At 38.4% G+C, this 15,303-nt stretch overlaps 1 protein-coding gene across 1 annotated transcript in view; it reads right to left on the bottom strand.

Annotated features, from left to right (window-relative positions):
- Positions 1-15,077, bottom strand: part of LOC133648398 (rac GTPase-activating protein 1-like) — a 37,447-nt gene extending 22,370 nt beyond the window's left edge. The window contains exons 1-7 of the mRNA XM_062044451.1: positions 14,914-15,077; positions 14,609-14,719; positions 9,962-10,164; positions 4,219-4,373; positions 3,970-4,039; positions 3,838-3,891; positions 2,097-2,171 (exon numbers count right to left, since the gene is read on the bottom strand). Of these exons, the coding sequence (XP_061900435.1) occupies positions 2,097-2,171; positions 3,838-3,891; positions 3,970-4,039; positions 4,219-4,373; positions 9,962-10,164; positions 14,609-14,693 (642 nt within the window). The 5' untranslated portion in view covers positions 14,694-14,719; positions 14,914-15,077. The remainder of the gene's footprint in view (positions 1-2,096; positions 2,172-3,837; positions 3,892-3,969; positions 4,040-4,218; positions 4,374-9,961; positions 10,165-14,608; positions 14,720-14,913) is intronic.
- Positions 15,078-15,303: the final 226 nt, after the last annotated feature.

Genomic DNA, 15,303 nt, shown 5'->3' with positions numbered 1-15,303 from the left:
TGTGAGTGTGTACAATGCTTTATACTCCATTTTGTCTTACAATTGCATATTTTCCTCTCTTGTCGAGAAGAACTGTTGGGTGTTTCTGGGCGGCCCATTGTTGTTTGCTTTGTGTATGACTTTTGCAGTTTAGAAATAAACAAGATCTGCAAGGCAGTATAAGAAGTCGACAGTTTAGTCGATTATTAAGAAGAAAAGAGTAGTTAAATGGCAAGACACTTATCCACTTTCTGTCTTTTGAATTCCATTATTTTTTACTTAGTTTGTCTTGATTAATTATTACTGTAATCTAGTGAACATATATATATCTTCTAGATGTCAGAAAGAAAAAAAAAATTCAGATTAATCACGATTCTTATTTGTAACAATACTTAATCGATTAAATAATAATCAAAAATCTATTTTTTCCCCCTCCAATCTGTCCTGTCCAGCCACTCAGACAAATCATATTGTTGATGTTGATTATCTATATCTGCTGTACAGATGTATTAAAAAAAAATCTTGTTGCCTTATTTGTATTCGACTTTATTTATGTTTGGGGAGCATTCTATGAAATAAAACCAGTTTTCTTTTAAGTAATATAGAAATTGATCAGAGGTGTTGGTCTAATGCAGTGGTTCTCAACCTTTTTTCAGTGATGTACCCCCTGTGAACATTTTTTTAATTCAAGTACCCCCTAATCAGAGCAAAGCATTTTTGGTTGAAAAAAAGAGATAAAGAAGTAAAATACAGCACTATGTCATCAGTTTCTGATTTATTAAATTGTATAACAGTGCAAAATATTGCTCATTTGTTGTGGTCTTTCTTGAACTATTTGGAAAAGAGATATAAAAATAACTAAAAACTTGTTGAAAAATAAACAAGTGACTCAATTATAAATAAAGATTTCTACACATAGAAGTAATCATCAACTTAAAGTGCCCTCTTTGGGGACTGTAATAGAGATCCATCTGGATTCATGAACTTAATTCTAAACATTTCTTCACAAAAAAAGAAATCTTTAACATCAATATTTATGGAACATGTCCACAAAAAATCTAGCTGTCAACACTGAATATTGCATTGTTGCATTTCTTTTCACAGATCTTTTTGACAAGACATTTAAAAAAAATCTCACGTACCCCTTGGCATACCTTCAAGTACCCCCAGGGGTACGCGTACCCCCATTTGAGAACCACTGGTCTAATGCATGGCGGAATGTAGTTCATAGAACTGGCACTCAATTTTATTAAAAAAATAAATCCTTCAAGTCATCAAATATTAAGAAATTGGGGATATTTTATTGAGGTATTTGCAAAACAATTAAAATCTTTAACTATTTTGCCCATTTTGACATTTCTGTTTAATAAAAAAAAATAGAAGATAATCTGCTTTCAGATCACCATCTTTCTTGATGCTATTTAAGATGCCCCATATTTTTGTTGTTTTGTAATATTGTATTATAATGTTCTTTCTTACACTCCTTTAGAGTTCTTAACTTGTCTTTGAACGGGTTGTGTTCTGCTTCGTTTGTTATTTGTTTATAAATTGTCTTTATATTGTGTTTTTCTTTTTGTTCTTTCTCCTCTTTTTGGTGACTTGTCTTAATGGACAGTTTTTGTCATCGTGCATCACATAGTTTGTAAGCTTGGTCAACATAATTTTCCCTGTACATATACAATACATGCTATTTAAGTCCGTCATCAATCTTTCCTCTGTCTCTAATATTCTACATTATCAAAGCAAAAATGTCTTTATTGGTATGAAGGTAACATGATTGTGCAGACTGGAATTCACACCAAAGACAATCATCTGTACAAACACACTAGAAACAGTACAATATATCTCTTACTGAGCCTAACAAAAAGTATTGTGACAAAGTGCCATGATACATAAACTCACCCTCTGTCAGCCTTGTTTAAAAGTCCCAAAGGCAACAGGTAACTTTAATTGAATATATATATATATATATATATATATATATATATATATATATATATATATATATATATATATATATATATATATATATTTTTAATATACATATAAAATACAGATATTTTTTAAATGTTTTAAAAACATTTTAACCATCCTGAATAATAGTGAGGCCGACTTACTCTGTCTGACGGGCGTCCAGTGGAGCGAGGTTTCTTCAGCATCTGTAGAGGAAGCTCCAGTTTTCTGGATGATCGCTGTAGATAACATTTTTTTTAAAGTTTGCCTTTAAAGGCCTACTGAAATGAATTGTTTTTATTTAAACGGGGATAGCAGATCCATTCTATGTGTCATACTTGATCATTTCGCGATATTGCCATATTTTTGCTGAAAGGATTTAGTAGAGAACATCGATGATAAAGTTCGCAACTTTTGGTCGCTGATAAAAAAAGCCTTGCCTGTACCGGAAGTAGCGTGACGTCGCAGGTTGAAAGGCTCCTCACATTTCCCCATTGTTTACACCAGCAGCGAGAGCGATTCGGACCGAGAAAGCGACGTGAGAGTGAAGGACTAGAGTGCAGTGCAGGACGTATCTTTTTTCACTCTGACCGTAACTTAGGTACAAGGGCTCATTGGATTCCACACTCTCTCCTTTTTCTATTGTGGATCACGGATTTGTATTTTAAACCACCTCGGATACTATATCCTCTTGAAAATGAGAGTCGAGAACGCGAAATGGACATTCACAGTGACTTTTAATCTCCACGACAATACATCGGTGAAGCACTTTAGCTACGGAGCTAACGTGATAGCATAGTGCTTAAATGCAGATAGAAACAAAAGAAATAAGCCCCTGACTGGAACGATAGACAGCAGATCAACAATACTACTATCAGGAGACACCGAACCAAACACTGGACCTGTAACTACACGGTTAATGCTGTGCCGCCTGTCGAAGCCTAGCAATGCTGTTGCTAACGACGCCATTGAAGTTAACTTAGCTACGGGACCTCGTCAGATCTATGATAAAAACATTATCTCTCCACCTACGCCAGCCCTCATCTGCTCATCAACACCTGTGCTCACCTGCGTTCCAGTGATCGACGGCGCGACGAAGGACTTCACCCGATCATCGATGCGGTCGGCGGCTAGCGTCGGATAGCGCGTCTGCTATCCTCAAAGTCCTCCTGGTTGTGTTGCTGCAGCCAGCCGCTAATACACCGATCCCACCTACAGCTTTCTTCTTTGCAGTCTCCGTTGTTCATTAAACAAATTGCAAAAGATTCACCAACACTGATGTCCAGAATACTGTGGAATTTTGCGATGAAAACAGAGCTGTTTGTATTGAGATACAAAGTGTCCGAATACTTCCGTTTCAACGATTGACGTCACGCGCATACGTCATCATACATAGACGTTTTCAACCGGAAGTTTCGCGGGAAATTTAAAATTGCACTTTATAAATTAACCCGGCCGTATTGGCATGTGTTGCAATGTTAAGATTTCATCATTGATATATAAACTATCAGACTGCGTGGTCGGTAGTAGTGGCTTTCAGTAGGCCTTTAAGTGCTGAACGAAAGAAAGTGAGGTGAAACATGTCTATTGGTAGTGATTTAACTACAAACCACATCATAGAGCTAGGTTTAGTCAACACAAACGCCTGTTGAACTTACATTTTGTGTAAAAACAAACTACAAAAATGTATAATTTAATAGATCATTTCAGAACTTTTCCAAATTCAGGTTTGTATGATTACACAGACAAATCTTTCTCCTACTCTAAGAAGACTGAAGTAAAAAACAAAGTAAGGCATCAGATTGAGGATGTTGAAGATCTAAACTTTTTTCCCCCCACATTGCTGTGTTGTCATTTCGATTCATCTTCAAAATAAACATGAAAAAAACATCTGTTAAGACTCACTCGTTTCTGACGTTTCTGCAATCTTACAGTCTTCATTACAGAAGAATCCCATTCCTACAAAGGAGGAAATGGTTGCTAAGTGAATATAATGAAGTGCAGAATCTAAAAAAAAAATGTTGTAGGGAAATTTACCAGAGACTCGTCGGTTTGATCAAAGCTGATGTCTGACAATACAGAGGCTGATTCATCAATTGTATTCAACCTGCAAGACAACTCATGTCAGTCGGAAAGGTTTGTGGGGAGTTGAAAAAAATACAACTTTGAATATAGAAATTACCCACATAATAGCAGCATCTTTGCATTCACCCATGAAAAGCATGTTTGTGGAACTTGAATATTAGATCTAGCATTATGGTTATTAAAAAAATAAGATAAGCTGACCTTCTGCTGGAGTTAATGTTGGATTTAGCGTTCTGCGCAGCCTGGGAGTGAGCGCTGAGGAAGGCCAAAGCAGAGCGCTGCTCCTCACTCAGGTGGACACTGTTCCCGTTGTTCTCGGAGATCAGCAGGTCCCGGATCAGCTGGAGCTGACGCTCCTTCGGACACGATGAGAAAAAAAAAAAACAATTAGTCACAATAAAAAAGATGTGGAACCTCCAAAGTCAAATCCTCAGTAGCCATACAATTTGGTCAACTGAACATGTTTTTAAAATACACTGAAATGTGTCTGACTGCTTTGTCCGTGGCTTTTGTGTGACTTCCTGTTAACTCCATTTGTCTGTCAGCTGTTTTAAAAGAGCAATATGCCTTTCAGCTGTCTTTAAAGAGCTGACTTCAACAGCAAACTGTCTTCAAAGAACGCCTAGTTTTGCTTTATAGTAGTTATTTTATCTGTGTGTGTTAAAATGTATTGTAGAGAATAAAGTTTTTGTGATGGCGATGGTCTAACCCCGGATTTCCACTGGATGTGTAATGGTTTCCATTCAATACACGCAGAGCTTCTATATTTGCCAGACGGCGCAACACGGCAGATTAATTTTGCTAAAATCTGCATTTGTGGCACAGGAAGTCATGCACAGACACAATAAGTTATCCGGTTCAAAGCGGATCGTATTTTAAACTTTGAAACGTCCTAATGGGCGGGGACGAACCCCAAGTAAACTTGTCAAAAGGTTTTTAGATGTAATTGTACCTTGTTGACACAAATGGGAGGACACGCCGATTCTGGAGGTCCAAAATCAAAGAAGAAGTTATGTGGGGGCCTGTGTCAAATACCAGTAGATACGGGGGCCAAGGAAGCAGGGAGGTGGTTCGCCAGAGTTGAATGAAGTGTGTGTGAGGGATGATGTTACTGTTGTGTTTTTGCTTGCTACAAATAGAACACAATTAAAGGCCTACTGAAATGAATTTTTTTTATTTAAACGGGGATAGCAGATCTATTCTATGTGTCATACTTGATCATTTCGCGATATTGCCATATTTTTGCTGAAAGGATTTAGTATAGAACAACGACGATAAAGATTGCAACTTTTGGTATCTGATAAAAAAAAGGCTTGCACCTACCGGAAGTAGCGTTACGTAGTCAGTTGAACATATACGCAAAGTTCCCTATTGTTTACAATGATGGCCGCATGAAGTGAGAGAGATTCGGACCGAGAAAGCGACAATTTCCCCATTAATTTGAGCGAGGATGAAAGATTTGTGGATGAGTAAAGTGCAAGTGAAGGACTAGTGGGGAGTTGAAGCTATTCAGATAGGGAAGATGCTGTGAGAGCCGGGGGTGACCTGATATTCAGCTGGGAATGACTATAACAGTAAATAAACACAAGACATATATATACTCTATTAGCCACAACACAACCAGGCTTATATTTAATATGCCACAAATTAATCCTGCATAAAAACACCTGCGTGTTTGTTATGCTAGCTCCTAGCTCCTCTGCTAGCTCCTAGCTCCATAGAACACGCCAATACAATTCAAACACCTGATCAACACACACAATCACTCAGCCCAAAAGACCGTTTACCTAACCCAAGGTTCATAAAGCTTATATATTTTTAAAAAGTTACGTACGTGACGCGCACATACGGTCAAGTTATCGAATGTTTAGCAGCCAAGGCTGCATACTCACGGTACCTGATATTCAGCTGGGAATGACTACAACAGTAAATAAACACAAGACATATATATACTCTATTAGCCACAACACAACCAGGCTTATATTTAATATGCCACAAATTAATCCTGCATAATAACACCTGCGTGTTTGTTATGCTAGCTCCTAGCTCCTCTGCTAGCTCCTAGCTCCATAGAACACGCCAATACAATTCAAACACCTGATCAACACACACAATCACTCAGCCCAAAAGACCGTTCACCTAACCCAAGGTTCATAAAGCTTATATATTTTTAAAAAGTTACGTACGTGACGCGCACGTACGGTACGGTACGTGTTATGCTAGCTCCTAGCTCCTCTGCTAGCTCCTAGCTCCATAGAACACGCCAATACAATTCAAACACATGATCAACACACACAATCACTCAGCCCAAAAGACCGTTCACCTAACCCAAGGTTCATAAAGCTTATATATTTTAAAAAAGTTACGTACATACGCAAAAAAAAGCCAAAGCTGCATACTCACAGTAGCACGTCTGCGTCTTTGTCATCCAAATCAAAGTAATCCTGGTAAGAGTCTGTGTTGTCCCAGTTCTCTACAGGCGTCTGTGTATCCAAATCAAAAGTCCTCCTGGTTAGAGTCTCTGTTATCCGAGTTCTTCCATCTTGACTGCATCTTTCGGGAATGTAAACAAAGAAGCGCCGGCTGTGTACTGTTGTGGCTGACTACGTTCGAAAAATACGTCCATTTCGCACCGACAACTTTCTTCTTTGCTTGCTCGGCTTCCTTCTCCATAATGCAATGAACATGATTGAAACAGATTCACGAACACAGATGTCCAGAATACTGTGGAATTATGAAATGAAAACAGAGCTTTTTCGTATCGGCCTCAATGTGGAAGGCATACCCGTGTTCGCCGGGCTACGTCACACGCATACGTCATCCTCAGAGGCGTTTCGAACCGGAAGTTTAGCGGCAAATTTAAAATGTCACTTTATAAGTTAACCCGGCCGTATTGGCATGTGTTATAATGTTAAGATTTCATCATTGATATATAAACTATCAGACTGCGTGGTCGGTAGTAGTGGCTTTCAGTAGGCCTTTAAGTTGTCATTCTGCAAGGCAAAAACTTCCATCTTTTCCATGAGCTTTTTCTGTCTTGCCTCTGGTGAGGGCGGTCGCATTTTTTTTCTCCTCCCGTCTTCTCCTTGCTTGCTCTCTTTGTCTTGTCTTGTCTGAACTTTTTTTGAAGCCTCTTTCTTTGCGCTGTCCTCCAAATCTAAACATCAGACATGGAATTGATTAGCTGGACTCTCGACTCAATTGACAAAATCTTTTCGACGAGGAAAGGAGGTTCTGGGGAGCCTGGCTGCCCTGATGGAACCATTGCTGCGGGGTATGTGAGAGATTCCTGGGACAAATGGAGAATCATGTGCCTCTCAGTCCTTTCCATCGAGGACGTGGAAGATATCTACCTATTTGGAACCATGATCGCGGGGCACCTGCTGATTGGGCTGGGCATTGCTCTGGTGTATCGTCAAATTCGTAAGACGATGGCAGCCACTCAAGGAGCCCAAAGGCTGTTCGTCGCAATGGAAGGTTTGGGCCGGGCTGTGGGATCACAGACTGGGGCGATTTCTGAACTGAATCGCAAGATGGATCACATCATGGAGAAGCTTGCTGAAAGGGAAAAATTGGATATGAGAGCCAACATGGACGAATAGAACAGACAAGCCATTGTAATGTCTGCTCGCGGAAAAACTAAAATCTAATCTACGATTTGATTCCCTCGAATGGCCTTGATGCAACAACAGGAGCAGGCTGTTCTGAAACCATCCCCGAGGACTCTCAAAGATGGATGCTTTTGACCTCCCTCCCTCCTCAACGACACCTGGAAATCGAACTTTGCTTGCATTGCATGCAGAACGGCCCCGGGCCTATGGACACAACACCACTACACCCAAAGACAATGGGCATATACAAAAACACACTCCCCACCCCCACCCCACGCCTTCACCACCGCTTGATTCCCCTTCGGGGTGATGGACGGCTGAGTAGCGCTTTATAGCAGCAGGCCGGCCCAACCCCCCCTGTTGCGAGTTGTTGTGATTATATGTAACATGTTTATGTGTAGGGATGATGTTTAATAAGAAATTATCGAGTTTGAGCCTATTATCGAATCCTCTTATCGAACAGATTCCTTATCGATTCTCTTATCGAGTTCAGATAGGTTGTTGTATATGGAAAAAAACAATATTTGGTTTAACAAAAGCTCACTTTTATTATATAAGAAAAAAATTAAATCTAATAAATTAATAAATATTGACTGTTGTTACCCAAAGTATATTAAGTGGGATTTTTCAGAAAAACAAATATATACAGTAACACAAAAACAACCTGTCTCTGTGATCACTATAGGTGTATAAATAATAATATAGTGTTAAATAAAATCAGTCCCTTGGGCACAAAACTGAAAATAATACAGCTCTCCAAAAAGTGCACTTCTGCTGCTATTTGACATAACTGTTTGTTATGATGCTTTGACATTTTGCACTTTATTTCTTTATTGAAAGAAAATTCTATGAAGAGAAAAGTTGTTTGCAAATGTGGTTACAATGCTAAAAAAATGAAAAGTTAAAGCTAAAAAAAGAAATACACTTTATTGAGTTAACATTATTTCTTTATAGTGGGAAAGATTTGATTTTAGGAGATAGGAATATAACAACTACACTACCCAGCATGCAACGGGAGTTACGAGCATGCGCAGTAGCCCCGAAAAGTGTTGTTGCATGTCGTCTCACCCGGCAGCTAAGAAAGGTTATGAGCACGCTGTGAAAGTAAACGTGAAGAACTCAGCCAACACGCTTCGTCTGCATTATTTATAATTAGACAGACAACACATATACAGTGTGATTTTGTAACGTTTACAAGGAAAGAAAAACAAAAGTTAAAAAAGGGAGATGTGTTGTATATATATGTATGTGCTGCGGTTGCTTTAAGAACGTTGCGAGAGCTGCCGTAAAGGAGGTGCGTTGCTAGCCTGGTTGCTATGTTTCCGGTTGGTCGTAAAAGTGTTCGTCATGTGTAACTTTGTACCCTGCTCAAATCTCTCAGTAAAGTTATTCATTGGATTATACCTTTTCTTTTGAACTTTATTACACCTTGGAGCGCTTTTTCGGGCCCCTGCTTTCCTTATCTGCGCCTAATGACTGAGCTACGTGATGTCATATCTTGTGATTTCTCACGGAGCATTTCTGCTCGGGATGGGATTCCAGGGATTCGAATAAAGAACCAACTCTTTTCTTTACTATAGTGGTCTCGATAACGGGTACCGGTTATCAAAAAGGGATACGAGTCCGAGGACTCGGTTCTTTTCTTATCAAACAACCGGGAAAACCGGTTTCGAGTATCATCCCTATTTATGTGTGCTATGGCAAATGAGTTTTTTTCCCTTGGACTCAGTCTGGACCCCCTCCCGAGGGTCCAGCCTTCGACTGATATTTTTTACTCTTTCCCCCCTTTCTCAATATCACCTTTTTCCCACCATTTTTAAAGAGTGCCGTAAGTGGCTGATCCGTTGGCGGTCCTGTCTTGTCCCCCTGTAACGTATGTCTGCTCTTAGTGGGACTGTGCCGAAAATGTAATTTCAGTTCTTATGTGGACAATAATAAAGCATCCTGAATCCTTTAGTCAAGTCAGTCACAGATGCCCTCTTGTGGGTGTTGTTGAACGGCAGAGCTCAAAGGCATTCTGCGGTGTTGCTCTTCAGCAGCCGTTACGTATCTCGAACAGCAAAACCAGGTTTATTTGCTTCTGCTCCTCTGGACGGACATTATAAACGGTTTCTGTTTCGTTTTACTACAACTCCCCTAATCACATATTTGCTGGTAAATGTCCACACTATTTGGCTGCACGATGGAGCCACAAGTCAGCAGCCGTTACGTATCCAGTGGAAATCCGTCCCAAACATATTAATTCACCAAATATGGTTATGTAGGAAATTGTACATTTGAACAATGTGGAAGTTAAGCAGGGCCACTTTTGATATACAAGATTTGTCACCAACCAGCTTCTCATAGAGCGCTTCGGCCTTCTGCCGGCGACGGATCTCCACATCTACTTGGTTGCGTGCATGTTTCAATCTGACCTCCAGAGCGCCCCTCTCCGTCTCCGCTTTAGCCAGCGTCTCTTTGCAGGAAAGCAGCTCATCGCCTGCCCGCTGCCACTTCTTACGGCAGTCCTCAAAGTTCACAGCCATTTGAAGAAACTCTAGGTGACAAAAAGGATCGGTTTATTTTTGCGCCGTAGTGATTATGTTGCGACATACTCCCTTGAAAAGGGTGCCACTCCAAGGATTATTAAATGATATTGGATCCCTGTTGGGGACTACAGTGAGTGGTGGTGGGGGCTACTACCGAGTTATCAGGTTGCCATACAGTCATGGCCAAAAATATTGGTACCTCTGCATTTCTGTCAGATAATGCACCACTTCTCCCAGAAAATTGTTGAAATTACAAATGCTTTGGTATTCATGCCAAATCTGATATTATTTCACACAGAACTCCAAAAATGGACAGGACAAAATGATTGGGACCTTTTCAAAATTGTAAGATATAGTTGTCTAAACAGGTTTAATTTGTAATGAAACTCACCTGTAGCAAGTAACAGGTAATATAAAAATCACACTTGCAGATAATTCGTGATAAAATTACCGACGGTAATATTGGTCGATATCAAAAAGTAAACAAGGTTTTTTTTTACATTAATAGTGGTTTTTTCATGTCACAAAAGGTACTACTTTAAAAACCATTCATTTTGTTAATGTTTTATTGTGTATAGTCAATTCCCATACGACATATTTCTGCTCAAACTCTTAATGGATCTGTCCCGATACACCATCTACATGTACATATAAATGTACAGAACTTTAAAAAAATGTATAAATAAAAACTATCAAAATGTTAAAATAGAGATAAAGGCATCATGGAATGACAAAAAGCTAACAAGTTAAAAAACTAGTATTTGTCTATGAATATATGGATAACGTTTATCTATAGTCTATTTATTAGACATTACAAATGACATGATGGTATTACGTTCACACCCCAACACTGCTTTACCTAACAATCAGTAATCGTGATTTCAATATTGATAACAATAATCTTAATTATTACTTTGGCCATAATTGGCAGCCCTATATATATACATATATACATATATACATATATACATACATACATACATACATACATACATACATACATACATACATATATATATATAGATATATGTATGTATGTATGTGTGTGTTTATCCAACCCAATCCAATCCAATCCACTTTATTTATATAGCACATTTACACAACAAGAATGTTTCCAAAGTGCTGCACAGCCATGTTAAAAACAATATTAAAAACGATATTAAAAACAATATTAAAAACAATATTATGCTACACCAATGACTGAATAAAAACAATATTAAAAACAATATTATGCTACACCAATGACTGAATAAAAACAAAGAATAAATTAATAGAAAACCAATACAGAGACAATATAAAAAATATGATTAAAAACGATTTTAAAGGGTAAAACCAATTAAAACAGTAAAATAGACATCAAAATTTATAACCCTAACCACACAGGACAACAGAGGACAGAAGACCACACAACTCACGTAGTGTTAAAAGCCAAAGAATAAAAGTGGGCCCTTAGACGAGACTTAAAACACTCCACTGTGGAAGCAGTTTATACATATACATACATACATATACATACATACATATGAGATCTAGGGCTGCCAATTATGGCCAAAGTAAGAATTAAGATTATTGTTATCAATATTGAAATCATGATTACTGATTAAGTAAAGCAGTGTTGGGGTGTGAACGTAATACCATCATGTCATTTGTAATGTCTAATAAAAAGTATATATATAGGCCTCAGGCCGTAAGACTCTTGAACGCATTAAAACAATCCCCTCAATTCCCCCCAAAAATGGATTAACTGGCTGGAATATAAAGACAATATAACATACATCCATAAACCTGGATGCAAATGCAAAAGTGCAATATATTTATCTGTACAGTAATCTATTTATTTATATCTGCACCTTATTGCTCTTTTATCCTGCACTACAACCAGCTAATGCAACGAAACTTCGTTCTTATCTGTACTGCAAAGTTCAAATTTGAATGACAATAAAAGGAAGTCTAAGTCTATAGATAAACGTTATCCATATATTCATAAACAAATGTTTGTTTGTTTTTAAATTATTTAATAACATCAACTTGTCAGCTTTTTGTCATTCCATGATGCCTTTATCTGTATTTTTACATTTTGATAACAGTTTTTATTTATTGTTTAAAGTTCTGTACATTTATTTATTTTTATATATACAGTATATCGTTGTGGCTTGTGCAGCCCTTTGAGACACTCGTGATTTAGGGTTATATAAGAAAACTTTGATTGATTGCTTGAGAAATATATATATATATATATATATATATATATATATATATATATATATATATATATATATATATATATATATATATATATATATATATATATATATATATATATATATATATATATATATATATAAGGGCTGCAACAACTAATCGATTAAATTCGATTATAAAAATAGTTGGCGATTTATTTAGTCATCGATTCGTTGGATCTATGCTATGCGCATGCACAGAGGCAATTTTTAATTTTTTAAATGTTTTAATAAACCTTTATTTATAAGCTGCAACATGTACAAACAGCTGACAAACAATAATCAACATAAGTATGGTGCCAGTATGCTGGGGTTTTTTCAATAAAATACTGGAAAGGATAGAAATGTAGTTGGTCTCTTTTATCCGATTATTAATCGATTAATCGAAGTAATAATCGACAGATTAATCGATTATAGGGCTGCAACAACTAATCGATTATCAAAATAGTTGGCGATTAATTTAGTCATCGATTCGTTGGAACTATGCTATGCGCATGCGCGGAGGCTTTTTTTTTGGTTATTTTTTTGTTTTATAAACCTTTAATTACAAACTGCAACATTTACAAACAGCGGCGCTGAGGCTACGTCTCATGAGGTGGCAGTAAGCCAGCCAATGATGTGGTCATGTGCAGCTCACGTGACGACGGCGTCTCCTTTGCTGGAAACATTCGAAAAATGGCGCAGGAAAACAGTACGGATAGTTCAGCGGAGAAACATCTTGAGGTTATTGCTTCAGTGGAGAAAAGTGTACGACCTAAGTCGTCAAAAGTGCGGGAACACTTTACTTTAAAGACTTCAAAGAAGACCGTTTCCTGCAAAATGGCACGGAAGTACAACATTGCTTCAGGAGCAGCTGAAGAAGAAACATGTTGGAGCCATGGATGAAGGGAAGAACTCATGGTACGTAACTTTTTAAGTCCATAGTGGCAACAAGCATTCATGAGTTCAGCTTTTTTGTGAGTAACATTAAAGTTATGCCTTTGTTGCAACGCGGGGCTGATAATGTGTCTCCGGCACATTTGACTCCGTTTTGAGAGAGAAAACGCACGGTTACCAATTTCGAAATAAACTAACAGACAGAAATATCTCAGGTTAGTTTCATAATGGATCAATGCAGCCGGGTCGATAAAGCTATATAATTATATTTAGACTTGAGTGACGCTTTATAGTATACCGTAATTTCCGGACTATAAGCCGCTACTTTTTCCCCTCGTTCTGGTCCCTGCGGCTTATACAGCGGTGCGGCTTATTTACGGCCTGTTCTTCTCCGACACCGACGAAGAGGATTTCGGTGGTTTTAGTACGCAGGAGGAAGACGATGACACAATGATTATAGACTGACTTTTCATATACCGGTAGGCTGGTTATTTTGATAACGTACATGCGAGCACTTTGTATTAGTTTGCACCGTTGTATTATTTGTACTCTGCACGAATGCTGTTCGCCATGTCAAAGATGTGAAAGTTTGATTGAATGATTGAAAGATTTATAGTTAATAAATGGGACGCTTTGCGTTCCCAAACAGTCATCTCTGTCCCGACAATCCCCTCCGTGGTAGCAGGAACCCCTATATACTACGCTAATTACACATCAAAACCCTGCGGCTTATAGTCAGGTGCGGCTTATATGTGGAGCAATCTGTATTTTCCCCTAAATTTAGCTGGTGCGGCTTATAGTCAGGTGCGGCTTATAGTCCGGAAATTACGGTAACTAAACATTATGAAGGTGCTGGAATATTTCATGCTATTATTCAGAGGCAGCCTAAAATGAATCCTTTATTATTCACAACAGAAACGTGTACAATATCTGATTCAGTTCTGATCTGATGAGTTACATTTCTGTGTTATTATTGGTGTATGCTGCACCCCCAATGTCCAGAACATGGTGCCAATATGCTGTTATTTTTTCAATAAAATACTGGAAAGGATAGAAATGTAGTTTGTCTCTTTTATCCGATTATTAATCGAAGTAATAATCGACAGATTAATCGATTATCAAATTAATCGTTAGTTGCAGCCTTAATCGATTATCAAATTAATCCTAAATTGCAGACTTTAAGGCAACACAAGCCTTGACCTTAAAAAGTTGAAATCCGAGGCCTGCGCATCATCCAAGTGTGTGACTCCAGATTACCAAGGTAGATTACCAAAGTAGATTACCCAGGTAGATGACCAAAGTAGTCAAATAGTGTCACAAAGTGTAAAAGACTTACGTGGTTCAATTGTGTGACTGAGAGAGTCCACCTGGCAACATAGACTGTGGAAGTGCTGGCTCACTTTCACCACAGCAGACTCCATGGCGGCCTTGATGTTAGATATGGAGGCTGAAGAGGATTATACACGCTAGTAAAATGAGTAGAGTTGTGTAAATAACAGCATGTTATAAATGCCTGCATGTTATAATCACACGTCACAGAGACATAGACGCGTCATGTTGACGCAACTTTAAGCTAGCAGCCAATGTGTCCAGCGCGCCTGTTGCAGGTCGCGTCTTCAACCTAAAAAAGCAAAAAGTTACCTGTGCGATTGTATTCGCTGCAAAAGCGTGAGTGGCATGGACAGAGAGAGCACTCCCGAGGTCGGAGGAAACACAGACTTGATCCACTCTCGGCAGTGCAGAGCCGCACCTGTCGGATGTTGGCTTCTAGTTTAAAATCAGCGCCGGTTTTTTTTTCTTCTTCGTGGGTTCTATTGGAGTTTGCTCTCCACACTGCCCCTACGTGGTCAGTTGTGGAACTGCAGCATGGTCAGTGGAGGAAGTAAAGAGGGACACTGCCCCCACATGGTCAGTAATGGAACTGAAGAGAGACAAGCTCTCAAATGTTATACCTATGCATATGTTATATTTTGAAAAACATGCAAACAGTATTGCATAAGATTAAATGACCGATGATTAAATGTGCAAAGT

This window comes from Entelurus aequoreus, linkage group LG01, assembly GCF_033978785.1.
Source record: "Entelurus aequoreus isolate RoL-2023_Sb linkage group LG01, RoL_Eaeq_v1.1, whole genome shotgun sequence".
Lineage (NCBI taxonomy): Eukaryota > Metazoa > Chordata > Actinopteri > Syngnathiformes > Syngnathidae > Entelurus > Entelurus aequoreus.
This window is presented reverse-complemented; position numbering and strand designations above follow the sequence as displayed.